This window comes from Pongo abelii, chromosome 7 (genome assembly GCF_028885655.2).
Source record: "Pongo abelii isolate AG06213 chromosome 7, NHGRI_mPonAbe1-v2.0_pri, whole genome shotgun sequence".
Classification (NCBI taxonomy): Eukaryota; Metazoa; Chordata; class Mammalia; order Primates; family Hominidae; genus Pongo; species Pongo abelii.
The window spans coordinates 114,920,770-114,935,268 of record NC_071992.2 but is presented as its reverse complement, the minus strand read 5'-3'; the positions used below and the strand labels follow the sequence as shown (position 1 = coordinate 114,935,268).

At 38.1% G+C, this 14,499-nt stretch overlaps 1 protein-coding gene across 17 annotated transcripts in view; it reads right to left on the bottom strand.

Moving 5' to 3' along the window:
* VPS13B (vacuolar protein sorting 13 homolog B) overlaps positions 1 to 14,411 on the bottom strand; it is a 916,166-nt gene extending 901,755 nt beyond the window's left edge. For 13 of the 17 annotated variants that reach the window (XR_008509424.2, XM_054519208.2, XM_054519204.2 and 10 more), the window contains exons 1-2: positions 14,212 to 14,329; positions 13,625 to 13,800 (exon numbers count right to left, since the gene is read on the bottom strand). Coding sequence is in view for 16 of the 17 variants with exons in the window: in XM_054519208.2 (XP_054375183.2) it covers positions 13,625 to 13,771 (147 nt within the window). In the remaining variant the exon portion in view is untranslated. Of the gene's footprint in view, positions 1 to 13,624; positions 13,801 to 13,890 lie in introns of all 17 variants that reach the window. The other 4 variants (XM_054519205.2, XM_063726434.1, XM_063726433.1 and 1 more) reach the window with 2 other exon arrangements.
* Positions 14,412 to 14,499: the final 88 nt, after the last annotated feature.

The following is a 14,499-nucleotide window of genomic DNA, read 5'->3' as shown; positions in this document are numbered from 1 at the left end:
AGAAATGAAGGAAAAATAAAATCTCCCAGAGAAGCAAAAAATGAGGTAATTTATCACCACTAGACTGGATGTAGAAGAAATGATTAAGGGAATCCTAGAACTGAAAGCGAACAGACTGTAACTACCATCATGAAAACATGCAGAAGTGTCAATCTCGCTGATGAAGCAGATTCACAAATGAGAAAGAGAAGTAAAACTTATCACCACAGAAACTACCAAACTGCAAAGATAAACAATAAGAAAATAAGGAAGGAAGAATGGATATATATTTTTTAAAAAAAGGCAATTAGCAAAATGACAACAGAAATTCCTCACCTATCAATAATAACCTTGAATGTAAACAAATAAAAACCCCAAATTAAAAACTATAATCCTCAATTAAAAGCTATAAACTGGATGAATGGATTAACAAAAAACAAGACCTGACTGGCCACGGTGGCTCACACATGTAATCCCAGCATTTTGAGAGGCCAAGGCAGGTGGATCACCTGAAGTCAGGAGTTTAAGACCAGCCTGGCCAACGTGGCGAAACCCCATCTCCACAAAAATACAAAAATTAGCTGGGCATGATGGTGGGTGCCTGTAATCCCAGCAATTTAGGAGGCTGAGGCGGGAGAATCACTTGACCCCGGGAGGCAGAGTTTGCAGTGAGCCAAGATTGCACCGCTGCACTCCAGCCTGGGTGACAGAGTGAGACTCTGTCTCGGAGGGGGGGAAAAAAAATAATAATAAAACAAGACCCAACTATATGCTGCCTATAAGAAACTCACTTCTGTAAACATATACATAAAATTAAAATAAAAAAATGAAAAAAGTTCCACCAAAAACGAATAGGAGTAGTTATCCTTATACAGAAAAAATACACTTTAAGTCACAAACTATATAAGGAGACAAAGAAGGTCATTATGTAATAATAATGAAGTCAATTTGGCAAGCATCTATAACAACTATAAATATATACACACTCACTACTAGAACACTCAGATAGATAAAGCAAATATTATTAGATCTAAAGAGAGAGATAGACTCCATTACAATAATAGCTGGGGACTTGAACAGCCCACTCATAGCATTGAACAGATCACTGGCAGAAAATCGGCCAAAAATATCAAATTTCAATTGCACTTTACACCAAATAGACCTAACAGATATTTACAGAACAACAGCTGCGGGATACATTCTTGCCATTAGCACACAAAAAAAATTCTCCAAAAATTTTAAAAGTCAAAGTCATATCAAGTTTCTTTTCTAACCACAATAGAATAAAACTAAAAATCAGTAACAAGTAAACTTTGGAAACTGTACAAATACACGAAAATTAAACAGCATGTTCTTGAACACGAAATTTTAAAATTTCTTGAAACAAATGAAAATAGAGATACAACATAGCAAATCCTATGGAATATAGCAAAAACAGTACAAACAGTTTTTAGCATTAAACAGTTGTATAAAGAAGTTGAAGGATTTCAAATAAACAACCTAACAATGCATGTCAAGGACCTAGAAAAGCAAGAACAAAACAAACACAAAATTAGTAGAAGGAAAGATATTATGAGGATCAGAACAAAATAAATGAAATAGAGACCAAACAATACAAATGATCAACAAAATGAAAAGCTGTTTTTTTAAAAAGATAAACAAAATCAGCAAACTATTACATAGACTAAGAAAAAAAGAGACCAAACCACAGAAATACAAAGGATCATTAGTGACCATTATGAACAAGTATTCACCAATAAATTAGTATACCTAGAGAACACAAATAAATTCCCAGACACATATAATCTATCAAGATTGAACCAAGAAGAAACAGAAAACCTGAACAGTCCAATACCGAGTAATGAGATTGAATCAGTAATAAAATCACCCAACAAAGAAAAGCCTGGGACTGAATGGCTTCACTACTGAATTCCACTAAACTTTTGAAAAAGAATACCAATTCTTCTCAAATTATTCCAAAAAACTGAAGGATAGAAAATCCTTCCTAACTCATTCTACAAGGCCAGTATTACCCTAATAACAAAACCAAACAAGGAAACAACAGAAAAAGAAAACAAGACAATACGCCTGATGAACACAGATGCAAAATCCTCAACAAAATACTAGCAAACCAAATCTAATAGCACAGCAAAATGATTATACACCATAATTAAATGGGATTTATCCCAGGAATGCAAGAATAGGCCAAAAAGCTTTTCCTCTAAGAACTGGAAAAAGACAAAATGCCCATTTTCACCACTCTTATTCAACATAGTACTGAAGTCCCAGCCAGAGTAATTAAGCAAGGGAAAAAAATTTTTTTAAACAGGGATCCAAATCAGAAAAGAAAAAGTCAAACTGTCCCTATTTGCAGAAGACATGATCTCATATGCAGAAATACCTAAAGACTCTATCAAAAAACTCTTAGAACTGATAAATTCAGTAAAGTTGCAGGATACAAAATCTACAAAAGTCAGCAGTGTTTCCATACAATGATAACAAACTAGCTGAAAAAGAAATCAAGAAAGTGATCCCATTTCCAATAGCTACAAAAAATAAAATACCTTAGAATAAATGTAACCAAGGAGGTAAAAGATCTCTACAAAAAAAATGACAGAACACTGGTGAAAGAAATTGAGGAAGACACAAAGAAATTAGAAAGACATCTCATGTTCATGAATTGGAAAAACTGTTGTTAAAATGACCCAAAAAGATCTATAGATTCAATGCAATTCCTATTAAATTACCAATGCTATTCTTTACAGATACATAACAAGCAAAGATAAAATTTGTATTTGGCTACTAGACTTTGAATAACCAAAGCAATTGTGAGCAAAAGAACAAATCTGCAAGCATCACAATTTTTGACTTCAAAATAAACTACAAAGCTATAGTAATCAAAACAGCATGGTACTTGCATAAGAACAGACATACAGACCAGGAGAACAGAACAGCAAAACCAAAAATAAACCCACATATTTATGGCCAATGGATTTTTAACAAAGGCATGAAGAACACACATTAGGGAAAGGACAGTCTCTCCAATCAATGGTGCCATGAAAACTGGATATCCATAAGCAAAAGAGTGACAGTAGATCCCGATCTCTCACCATATACAAAAATCAATTCAAGATGGACTAAAGACTTAAATGTAATTCCTGGAACTATGGAACTACTAGAAGAAAACATAAGAGAAAATGCTTTGGGACTTTGGTCTAGACAAATATTTTATTGTATTTTATAAGAGGTTAATATCCATAATATACAAGGAACTCAAACAACTCAATAGCACACATGTGCACATGCACACACACACACACTCTCACACACACACACACACAAAGAGACTCCAATTTTAAAATAGGCAATTGCTCTGGGTAGACATTTCTCAAAAGGCGACCCATAAATGGCCAACAGGTATATGAAAAATGTTCAACATCACTAATCATAGGGAAAATGGAAATAAAAACCACAATAAGGTATCATATCAGTTAGAATAGCTATTACCCAAACAAACAAACAAACAAACAAAATACTGCTAAGGATATAAAGAAAAGAGAACACTTACACACTTTTGGTGGGAACATATATTAGTACAGCCATTATAAAAAACACCACAAAAGTTCCTTAAAAAGCTGAAAATAGAACTAGATATAATCCAGCAATCCCACTACTGGGTGTACATACAAATAAAATTAGTATGACAAAGAGATATCTTGTACTCCCATGTTTATTGCAGCTCTATACACAATACAAGGATATGGAATCAACCTAACTATCCATTTACAAAGGAATGATGGATAAAGAAAATGTGGTATAAGCCGGGTGCAGTGGCTCACACCTGTAATCCCGGCACTTTGGGAGGCCAAGGCAGGCAGATCACGAGGTCAGGCATTCCAGACCAGCCGGGCCAATATGGTGAAACCCCGTCTCTACTAAAAATACAAAAATTAGCCAGGTGTGGTGGCGTGCACCTGTAGTCCCAGCTACTTGGGAGGCTGAGGCAGAAGAATCGCTTGAACCCAGGAGGCAGAGGTTGCAGTGAGCCAAGATTGCGCCACTGCACTCCAGCCTGAGCTACAAAGCGAGACTCCGTCTCAAAAAAAAAAAAGAGAAAGGAAGAAAAGAAAATGTGGTGTGTATGCACAACGGAATACTATTATGCCAAAAAAAAAATCTTGTCATTTGCAGCAACATGAATGGAAATGAAGGTCATTATGTTATGTGAAATAAGTCAAGCACAGAAAGACAAATATTGCATATTCTCACTCATACATAGGGCTGAAAAAGTTGATATCACAGAAGTAGAGAGTATAACAGTGGTTACTAGATACTAGGAAGTTAAAGAAAAAATGGGGACTAGGAAGATGTTTATTAAGAGATACAAAATTACAGCTGGACCAGAGGCTGGGAAAGGTAGAGGGGGTGGGAGGGGCAAGCAGGAGAGATGGTTAACGGTGGCACATGTATGTGGTCCTAGCTACTTGGGAGGCTGAGGCAAGAGAATCACCCGAGCCCATGTGGTCAAAGCTGCAGTGAGCAATGGTAAACACTGTGCTCTAGCCTGGACAACAGGGCAAGGCCTTGTCCAAAAAAAAAAAAAAAAAAAAAAAAAGAAGAAAAGAAAAGAGAGAGAGAGATCTCAAATCAATAACCTAAAATGTCCACCTTGAGAGTAGAAAAACAAAATCAAACCCAACCCAAAACAAGGAAAAAGAGGGACCACAATACCAAAAAGAAAAAAAAGAGGGACACTTTTCTGAATGATTTTTTCAAGTATATTAAACAATGAGATGTCATGATACTAAATTTGTATACACTTAATAACATAACTTTAAGATATATAAAGTGAAAACTAACAAAACTAAAAATGAGAAATACACAAATCCACAATCTCCATATCTCCAGACATACCTCATCATCTAGTAACTGACAGAATAAGCAAACAATGAAAATCAATACGGATTTACAAGATTTGAAGAACTCTAATGACCAATTTCTGGTAAGTGATATTTACAGAATGCTACAGCAACAAGTGCAGAATACACACTTTTTATCAATTGCACATGAAACACAGAAACAGACTATATATTTATACATTTTAATAAATTAAAATCATACAGACAAGGTGCTGCTGACCACAGTGGAATTAAATTAGAAATCAGTAACAGAAAGATAATTAATAAATTCCTAAATGTTTGGAAATTAATCAATATACTTCTAACTAAGCCAAATAATAACCCAATAATCAAAGAAATCAAAATGGAAATTATAAAATTTTTTTAACTTAATGAAAAGACAACATGAAATCCCACGATAGTGCTAAATATATGGTTAGAGAAAAAAATTATAGCATTACATACATATATTTGAGTAGAAAAAGACTGAAAAAAAGCAATGACTTAAGTTTCCAACTCAGGAAACTAGAAAAAAGAAAAGTAAATCAAATCCAAAAAAAGTGAAAGAAATTATAAAAATAAGAACAAAAATAAATGACAAAGCACAAGTACAATTCAAAAAAGAATCAACAAAAACAAAAATTAGTTCTTTGAAAATATTAATAAAATTAATAAAACTCTAGCAATATTGATGAAGAAAACACAAATTACAAGCATCAGACATGAAAAGAAGATATCACAGCAGATCCTACAGATACATTTTTTTAAATCAGGCAGCTTTATAATAAACACCAGCTTGGGCATAAGGGGCTCACGCCTGTAATCCCAACACTTTGGGAGGCTGAGGTTGGAAGATCATTTGAGCCCAGGAGTTTGAGACCAGCCTGGGAAACATTGTGAGACCTTGTCTCTACAAAAAGTATAAAAATTATTCGGGCATGGTGGCACTGGCACTCAGAGGGGGCAGAGGTGGGAAGATAGCTTGAGCCTGGGAGGTCAAGACTGCAGTGAGCTATGATCATGCCACTGCACTCCAGCCTGTGCAACAGAGTAAGACTTTGTTTTTTTGTGTTTTTGGTTTTTTTTGAGATGGAGTCTCGCTTTGTTGCCCAGGCTGGAGTGTAGTGGCACGATCTCGGCTCACTGCAACCTCCGCCTCCTGGGTTCAAGCAATTCTCCTGCTTCAGCCTCCTGAGTAGCTGGGATTACAGGCGTCCGCCACCACGCCCAGCTAATTTTTGTATTTTTAGTAGAGACAGGGTTTCACAAGTTTGGTCAGGCTGGTCTCGAACCCCTGAACTCGTGATCCACCCGCCTCGGCCTCTCAAAGTGCTGGGATTACAGGCGTGAGCCACCGTGCCCAGCCACAGTGAGACTTTGGCTCAAAAAATAAAAGATAAAAAAGTAAACAGCAAAAAAACCAACTTTATTCCTTACATATAACGATTTAGAGCAGGACAGCAAAGTTTTTCAGTACAGAGGGAGACAGTAAATACTTTAGGCTTTTGCAAGCCACTCAATCTCTGTCCTAGCTACTTAATTCTGCTGTTTTAGGGCAAAAACAGCCATAGACAATAAACAAAATGAGTAGCTATGTTTCAATAAAACTGTATTTACAAAAGCAGGCCCAGGACACAGTTTGCTGATCCCTAATTTTCAAGAAATAGGGAAATTCCTTGAAAGATACAACTCACCAAAACTGACAACAGCAGAAATAAAAGTCTAAATGATCCTATATGTCTTAAATTAAATCAGCAGTTTATAACTTTACATCATAACCCAGATGACTTCATGTTTAATCCTTCCTAACACTTAAAAAACTGAGAAGTTGGTGATCTCACACTTCCTGATTCTGAAACTCACTACAATGCTACAATAATCCAAACAGTGTGATAGTGTCATAAAGGCAGACATATTATTCAACGGAATAGTATTGAGAGCCCAGAAATAAACTCTCACATCTATGGTCAAATGATTTTTGACAAAGGTGCCAAGACCATTCAATGTGAAAGTACAGATGTCAACAAATGGTGTTGGGAAAACTGAATATCCACATTTCAAAAAAAGAGAGAGAGGTTGCGACACTACCTTATACTATGTAAGAACAAAAAAATTAGAAGAAAACATAGGAGAAAACCTTCATGACATTAGATTTGACAATGATTTCTTGGATATGACAGCAAAAATCCAGACAATGAATGAGAAAAATAGCTAAGTTGGACTTCATCAAAATTAAAAACTTTGGTGCATCAAAGGACACTATTATAAAGTAAGATGCCACTGACAGCATGTGAGAAAATATCTGCAAATCATGTATCTGCTAAGGGATTGATATCCACAATACATAAAGAACTCCTATAACTCAACAACAACAAAAAACAAAGAACCCGATTCAAAATTGGGCAAAGGACTCAAATACGCATTTCTCCAAAGAAGACAAACATAGCTAATAAGTACATGAGAAGAGGCTCAACATCACTAATCATCAGAGAAATGCAAATTAAAACCACATTGAGATATCATTTCATACCCATTAGGATAGCTATATTTAAAAAAAAAAAAAAAAAACTTAAAACAACAAGTGTTAGTGAGGATATGGAGCACTTGGAACCTTTGCACATTGCTGGTAGGAATGTAAAACAATGCAATTGCTGTGGAAAACAGTATGGTGATTCCTCCAAAAATTAAACACAGAATTATCATATGATCTAGCAATTCCACTTCTGGGTATATACCCAAATAAATTAAAAGCACAGTCTCAGGTATATTTGTACACCTACCTTCATATCAGCATTATAGCCAAAAGATGAAAGCAACCCAACTATCCATCAATGAATAAATGAATGAACAAAATGTGGCATGTACATATAATAGATTATTTAGACTTAAAAACAAAGGACATAGTGGCATATGCTACAACATGGATAAGCTTTTTGAGACATTGTGCTAAGTGAAATACGCCAATAACGAAAGAACAAACATTGAATGATTCCACTTATATGAAGTACTTAAAATAGTCAAATTCATACAGTCATAAAGTAGAATGGTGGTTGCAAGGGGCTGGGAAGAGGGGAAAATAGGGAGTTAGTGTCTAATGGATACAGAATTTCAGTTTGGGAAGATGAAAATATTCTAGAGATGAGTAGTAGTGATGGTTGCACAACAATGTAAACATAAGTAACACCACAGAATTGTACATTTAAAAATGATTAAAACGGGCCAGGCATGATGGCTCATGCTTGTAAGCTCAGCACTTTGGGAGGCCAAGGTGGGTGAGGTCAGGAGTTTGAGACCAGCCTGGCCAACATGGTGAAACCCAATCACTACTAAAAATACAAAAAATTAGCCGGGTGTTGTGGTGGGCGCCTGTAATGCCAGCTGCTTGGGAGGCTGAGGCAGGAAAATCGTTTGAACCCAGGAAGTAGAGGTTGCAGTGAGCCAAGATCGCACCATTGCACTCCAGCATGGGCAACAACAGTGAAACTCTGTCTCAAAAAAAAAAAATGGTTAAGATGATAAATGTTGTATTATATATATTCCATCACAATTTTAAAAAAACCACTAACATTGATCTTACATAAATTGTCAGAGATTATAAAAAGAGGGAATACCTCACAAATAAATCAATAAGGCCAATATATATATATGACATTCAAATCCAGGTAATAACATTACAAGAAAGGAAAATCATAGGCTAGCATCACTTATAAGCAAAGACTCAACAAAATCTATCAAAATTTAACAAATTGAATCCAACAATATGTAAAAAAGATAATATATAATCAGGTTTATTCCAGGAATGCAAGGTTTAGATTTGAAAACAATGTAATTTACCACATTAACAATATAAAAGAGAAAAATCATATATCAACTCATTAAGTGTAATATTTGATCAAATTCAGCATTCATTTATGATTTTTAAAACTCATTGGAAAAGCATTAATAGAAAAGAATCTCAACTCAGTAAAGGTTATTTATAGCTAACAATATACTTAATAGTAAAACATTGAATATTTTCCCACTGAAATTAGAAACAAAAAAGGATGTCTATTCTCATGACCTCTACTCCACATTATATAAAAGGTCCTAGCCCACTGCAATAATGAAATAAAATGAAATAAAAGATACAAGTATTGGATAGAAAGATGTAAAACTGTCATTATTTGCAGATGACATGATTGAACATGGACAATCCAAAAGAACCTACCAAAAACTGTTAGACAAGTTGGGCCACTGGATAGGTTGACATACTAAAATTGATTTTATTTCCTGTACTGGTAACAAATTATTTAAAAATAGAGGTTTTTTTGTGTTTGCTTTTTGAGACAGAGTCTCACTCTGTCGCCCAGGCTGGAGTCCAGTGGCACAATCTCAGCTCACTGCAACCTCCACCTTCCCAGTTCAAGTGATTCTTGTGCCTCAGCGTCCCAAGTAGCTGGGATTACAGGCGTGAGCCACCACACCTGGCTAATTTTTGTATTTTCAGTAGAGACGAGGTTTTGCCATATTGGCCAGGCTGATCTCGAACTCCTGACCTCAAGTGATCCACCCATCTTGGCCTCCCAAAGTGCTGTGACTGATTACAGGCAAGAGCCACCACACCTCACCAGAAAATAGAGGTTTTTAAAATGCTACTTAAATATCCATAAAAAGAGATAAAATTTAATGAAATACATGCAAAATTTCTCTAAAAAGTTCAAAACATTGCTGAGAGAAATTAAAGCCCTAAAAATACGAAAAGCAATGCTCTGTACATGAATTGAAAAACTCAAAACTATGTCAACTCAATATGTTAATATGTTAATTCATCCAAAATTGATCGACAGATTCAATGTAATCTCAGCAAAAAACACTAACAGCTTTCCTTTTTAGAAATTAATTCTAAAACTTATAAGTTGAAATTAAAATGTATATGATAGGCTGGGCGTGGTGGCTCATGCCTATAATCCCAGCACTTTGGGAGGCCAAGGCAGGTGGATCACCTGAGCTCAGGGGTTCGAGACCAGCCTGGCCAACATGGTGAAACCCCGTCTCTACTAAAAATACAAAAGTTAGCCAGGCGTGGTGGTGCACACCTGTAATCCCAGCTACTACGGAGGCTGCAGCAGGAGAATTGCTCCACAGGGAGGTGGAGGTTGCAGTGAGCCAAGATCACACTACTGCACTCCAGCCTGGGCTATAGAGCGAGACTCTGTCTCAAAAAAAATAAATAAATAAATAAAATGTATATGGAAATACAAAGGACCTAAAATAGTTATGACAGTCTTGAAGGAGAAAAGAACAAAGTTGTACTAATTACACTGAGATACCAAGTCTTATTATAAAAGCTACAGTAACCATATGGAGTGACACAAGAATAGACAAATAGACCACTCAATAGAATAAAGAGTTCAGAAACAAATCCACACACATATGGCAACCTGATTTACAGCAAAGGCTTACTGTAATTGAGTAGGGAAAGAAGAGTTCAACAAATGGTATAGATCAACTGACTATCAATGGAAAAAAATTAACCTTAACCTCTATTACACATATGCAGAAAAACAAACTCGAGATGAATCATGGAATTCAATAAAGCTCCTAAAAGAAATATAAAAGAATATTTTCATGATGTTGGTGTAAGCTAAGATTTCTTAAACAAGACAAGAAAAACCCTAACCACAAGGGAAAAGATTGATAAATTGGACCTCAGTAAGATTATTAACTTTTATTCATCAAGACACCTTTAGGAGTAAAGAGACAAGCCACAAACTGAGAGTAAATACTGCAAAACATCTATCTGGCAAAGGACTCATTTCCAAAATATACAAAGAATTCCTGGCCGGGCGCAGTGGCTCATGCCTGTAACCCATCACTTTGGGAGGCCGAGACAGGCAGATCACAAGGTCAGGGGATCGAGACCATCCTGGCTAACATGGTGAAACCCAGTCTCTACTAAAAATACAAAAAATTAGCCAGGCGTGGTGGCGGGAGCCTGCAGTCCCAGTTACTCGGGAGGCTGAGGCAGGAGAATGGTGTGAACCTGGGAAGCAAAGCTTGCAGTGAGCTGAGATCGCACCACTGCAATCCAGCCTGGGCAACACAGCGAGACTCCGTCTCAAAAAAAAAAAAAAAAATTCCTATATATCAATAAGACAGAAAACTCAATTTTTAAAAAAGGAAAAAAGACTTAGACTTCACAAAAAAAAAGATAGGTAAATGGCCAATAAGAATATAAAAACATAATTAGTCATTAGGAAAATACAAGTTAAAATTACAATGAGGTTATCACTACACACTCACTAGAAAGGCTAACATTAAAATAACAAACATACCAAGTAGCAGCAAAAATGGGAAATACCTGGAATGCTCATAAGTTGTTGGTAAGACTGGAATTGATATAACCACTTTGGAAGACTATCTGGCAATACGAAATGAAAACACAGGCTAAAAACACAGGCCTACCTTCTAGGTACACACCTAAGAGAAATTAATACTTATGTTACCAAGATAGATGTACTGGAATGTTCATGGAAGCTTTCTTCACCAGCCAAAAATATTAAAAACCCAAGTGTCCATCAACAGGAGAATGAGTAAGTAAATTGTGGAATCTTTATGCAATGGAATAGTACTGACAATACGAAAAACAAACTCTTCTAACAACATGGGTTAATCTTAGAAAGGTTGAAAGAAAAAAGCCAAACATAAGTGATTCCAATTTTTTTGAGGTTCAAAACCAGGTAAAACTTATCTATGTTGACAGAAGTCAGATTACCAGTTGCCTCTTTTAGGAGTGGGGAGTACGTTCCCCTGCCCCAGATGGAGTCTCACTCTGTCACCCAGGCTGGAGTGCAGTGGCACGATCTCAGCTCACTGCAACCTCCACCTCCCGGGTTCAAGCAATTCTCCTGCCTCAGTCTCCCGAGTAACTGGGATTACAGGCGCATGCCACCAAGCCCAGAGAATTTTTTGTATTTTTAGTAGAGACAGGGTTTCACCATGTTGGCTAGGCTGGTCTTGAACTCCTGACCTCATGATCTGCCCTCTTTGGCCTCCCAAAGTGCTGGGATTACAGGCGTGAACCACCACGCCCGGCCTGGTGTACTTACAAAAACAGGTGAGCCTTTTGGGGTGCTGGAAACATTCTATTTTTTTATTGGACAGTAGTTGCACAGGTGTAAAACATTTTAAAATTGAGCTGTTGGCCATGCGCGGTGGCTCATCCCTGTAATCACATTTTGGGAGGCTGAGGCGGGAAGATCATGAGGTCAGGAGATCGAGACCATCCTGGCTAACACGGTGAAACCCCGTCTCTACTAAAAATACAAAAAATTAGCCGGGCGTGGTGGCAGGCGCCTGTAGTCCCAGCTACTCAGGAGGCTGAGTCAGGAGAATGGCGTGAACCCGGCAGGTGGAGCTTGCAGTGAGCCGAGATCGCGCCACTGCACTCCAGCCTGGGCAACACAGCAAGACTCTGTCTCAAAAAAAAAAAAAAAAAAAAAAAAAAAATGAGCTGTTACACTTGGGATTTGTGCTCATTAAAAAATAAAATAAAATGAAAATATTAAATATTAAGCCACTCAACTAACCTTGGGAAGAGGAAAAAAAAGCAGCCAGGAGTATTATTTCTTAGTGCTAAGTCTAGATTGACTTAATAAAAGAGTAATAAAAGAGGCTGTGGACTATAAAAATTATCAATAACTATCACTGTCAGATTAAGTCTTCCCTTATCTCCTAAAAAGCAGTTGGTCTCTGACTCTTCTGAGCTTGAACAGATCCTCAAGCCTAACAGAATTTCTTGGCATATGTTACTAATAAATGTAATAAATGAATTAATGAATATGTGATCTTTGAAGTTACAGTTCTTTTGCATCAGACCAATCTCATGTTAAAAGAAACTAAAACGATTAATAAAGAAGTTTCCAATTTTACTGCCATTCTCAATGTATCTACTCAACACTCTGAGGATGCCATGGGAAATGTCATCTTTCCTCATGATCTGAATCTGCTCTCCTTTTTTATTTTTTTGTCTTTTTTTCCTCGACCCCCACAAGCCAGCCACCCTTCCTGCTGGCTTTCAAACCCTTCCATTGCCCAAAAAGGAGAATGAGAATGTAATATTTTCCAGGCTCATACAGAATTTTGACAACATAAATTAGCACATTCATAATGCTTGAAAATTGAGTAAATAGACCAAACAATTCTGATATGAACAATGAAATCGTCTTTCTGTCAAAGCAACTTTAAGTAATCCCATTCTAATATACCAAAACTGGGAACAAACTATTTTTAAAAATTATGCAGGCCGGGCGCGGTGGCTCACGCCTATAATCCCAGCACTTCGGGAGACTGAGGCGGGCGGATCACCTGAGCTCAGGAGTTCGAGACCAGCCTGGCCAACATGGTGAAACCCCGTCTCTACTAAAAATACAAAAATTAGCCAGGCGTGGTGGTGCGCGCCTGTAATCCCAGCTATTAGGGAGGCTGCGGCAGGAAAACTGCCTGAGCCCCGGAGGCGGAGGTTGCAGTGAGCCGAGATCACGCAGCTGCACTCCAGCCTGGGCGACAGAGCGAGACTCCATCTCAAAAAAAAAAAAAAAAAAGAAAAAGAAAATAGTGTAAAATAAGCCCCCCTTGTTTCAGGGTAGTTCAATACATCAGTAGAAAAGTTACGTTTTTACAGCATAAAGTCAAAGCGTAGGAAACAATAGATTACCGTCTAAACAAGCTGAAAACTGTTTCCAGTTAATGACAGCTAAATAGCTTACCTGTTCCAGCACATCCAACTTTAACTCGAGCTTGCTGAGTACCACGTCTCCACCCCATAGTGAAAGCTGTAGATCCGACGGCTTTAAGTTCTTGATGTAGCGATTCACATAGCTCATTAAAATTGGAGTTACATATGACTCCAGCATCTTTTAAGGTAAGGAGTCAAAGTCGGAAGCTGAAAGGAGTAGACAGAAACGTTAGAAGTCGGCGGTAGGGTGAAGGAAAGGGCGTTAGTTATCTCAGGCCGAAAGCACTAAGTCCCCACCAAAGCGGCCGTTAGCCTCCTCTTAGAAGCAGAGAAAACTCCAGCGGACTCCCAGCTCCAGCTGCGACTTCCTCACAAGTACAACACCCTTCGCCAAGCGAAGTGAGGGAGGAAGACGTAGTGACCAGAAGAGAGCGGGTCCTTCAGAGTGGAAGAATGAAGTGAGGCGGGCTCCCTTTCGGCCGCAGTAGCCCTTCACCAACTCAGCCACCCCGCGAGGCCCTCGCTTCCCGGAACCCAGCCGGATCTGCCACCATAGAACCAAAGCTAGAAGGCCTCCCGTCCCCCTCCCTCTCTCTCTGCACTCCACCCTGCGCTCACACGCCAGAGTACTGCCGCGTCCCCTCCACCTCCAGGTCCCTGGCACCCGCCACCGCCGGCAGCGCTGCTCCTGTACCGCGCCACTTCCGGGTGTGCCCCCCTTGGTGCTCAAAACAAACTGTCCCTCCACGGCCGCCACTCTACGCAGCCGGACCGGATTTCTCAAGCTGGAGAAGCTACTCTGCGCGTCTTCGTGAAGGAGAACTCTTGTGTTCTGCTAGCCAGGGTCCCAGCTCCGACTCTGCTAGTTAGGACAAAGCTCTAGGAGGTGTCTGAGGGGGTGGGGGG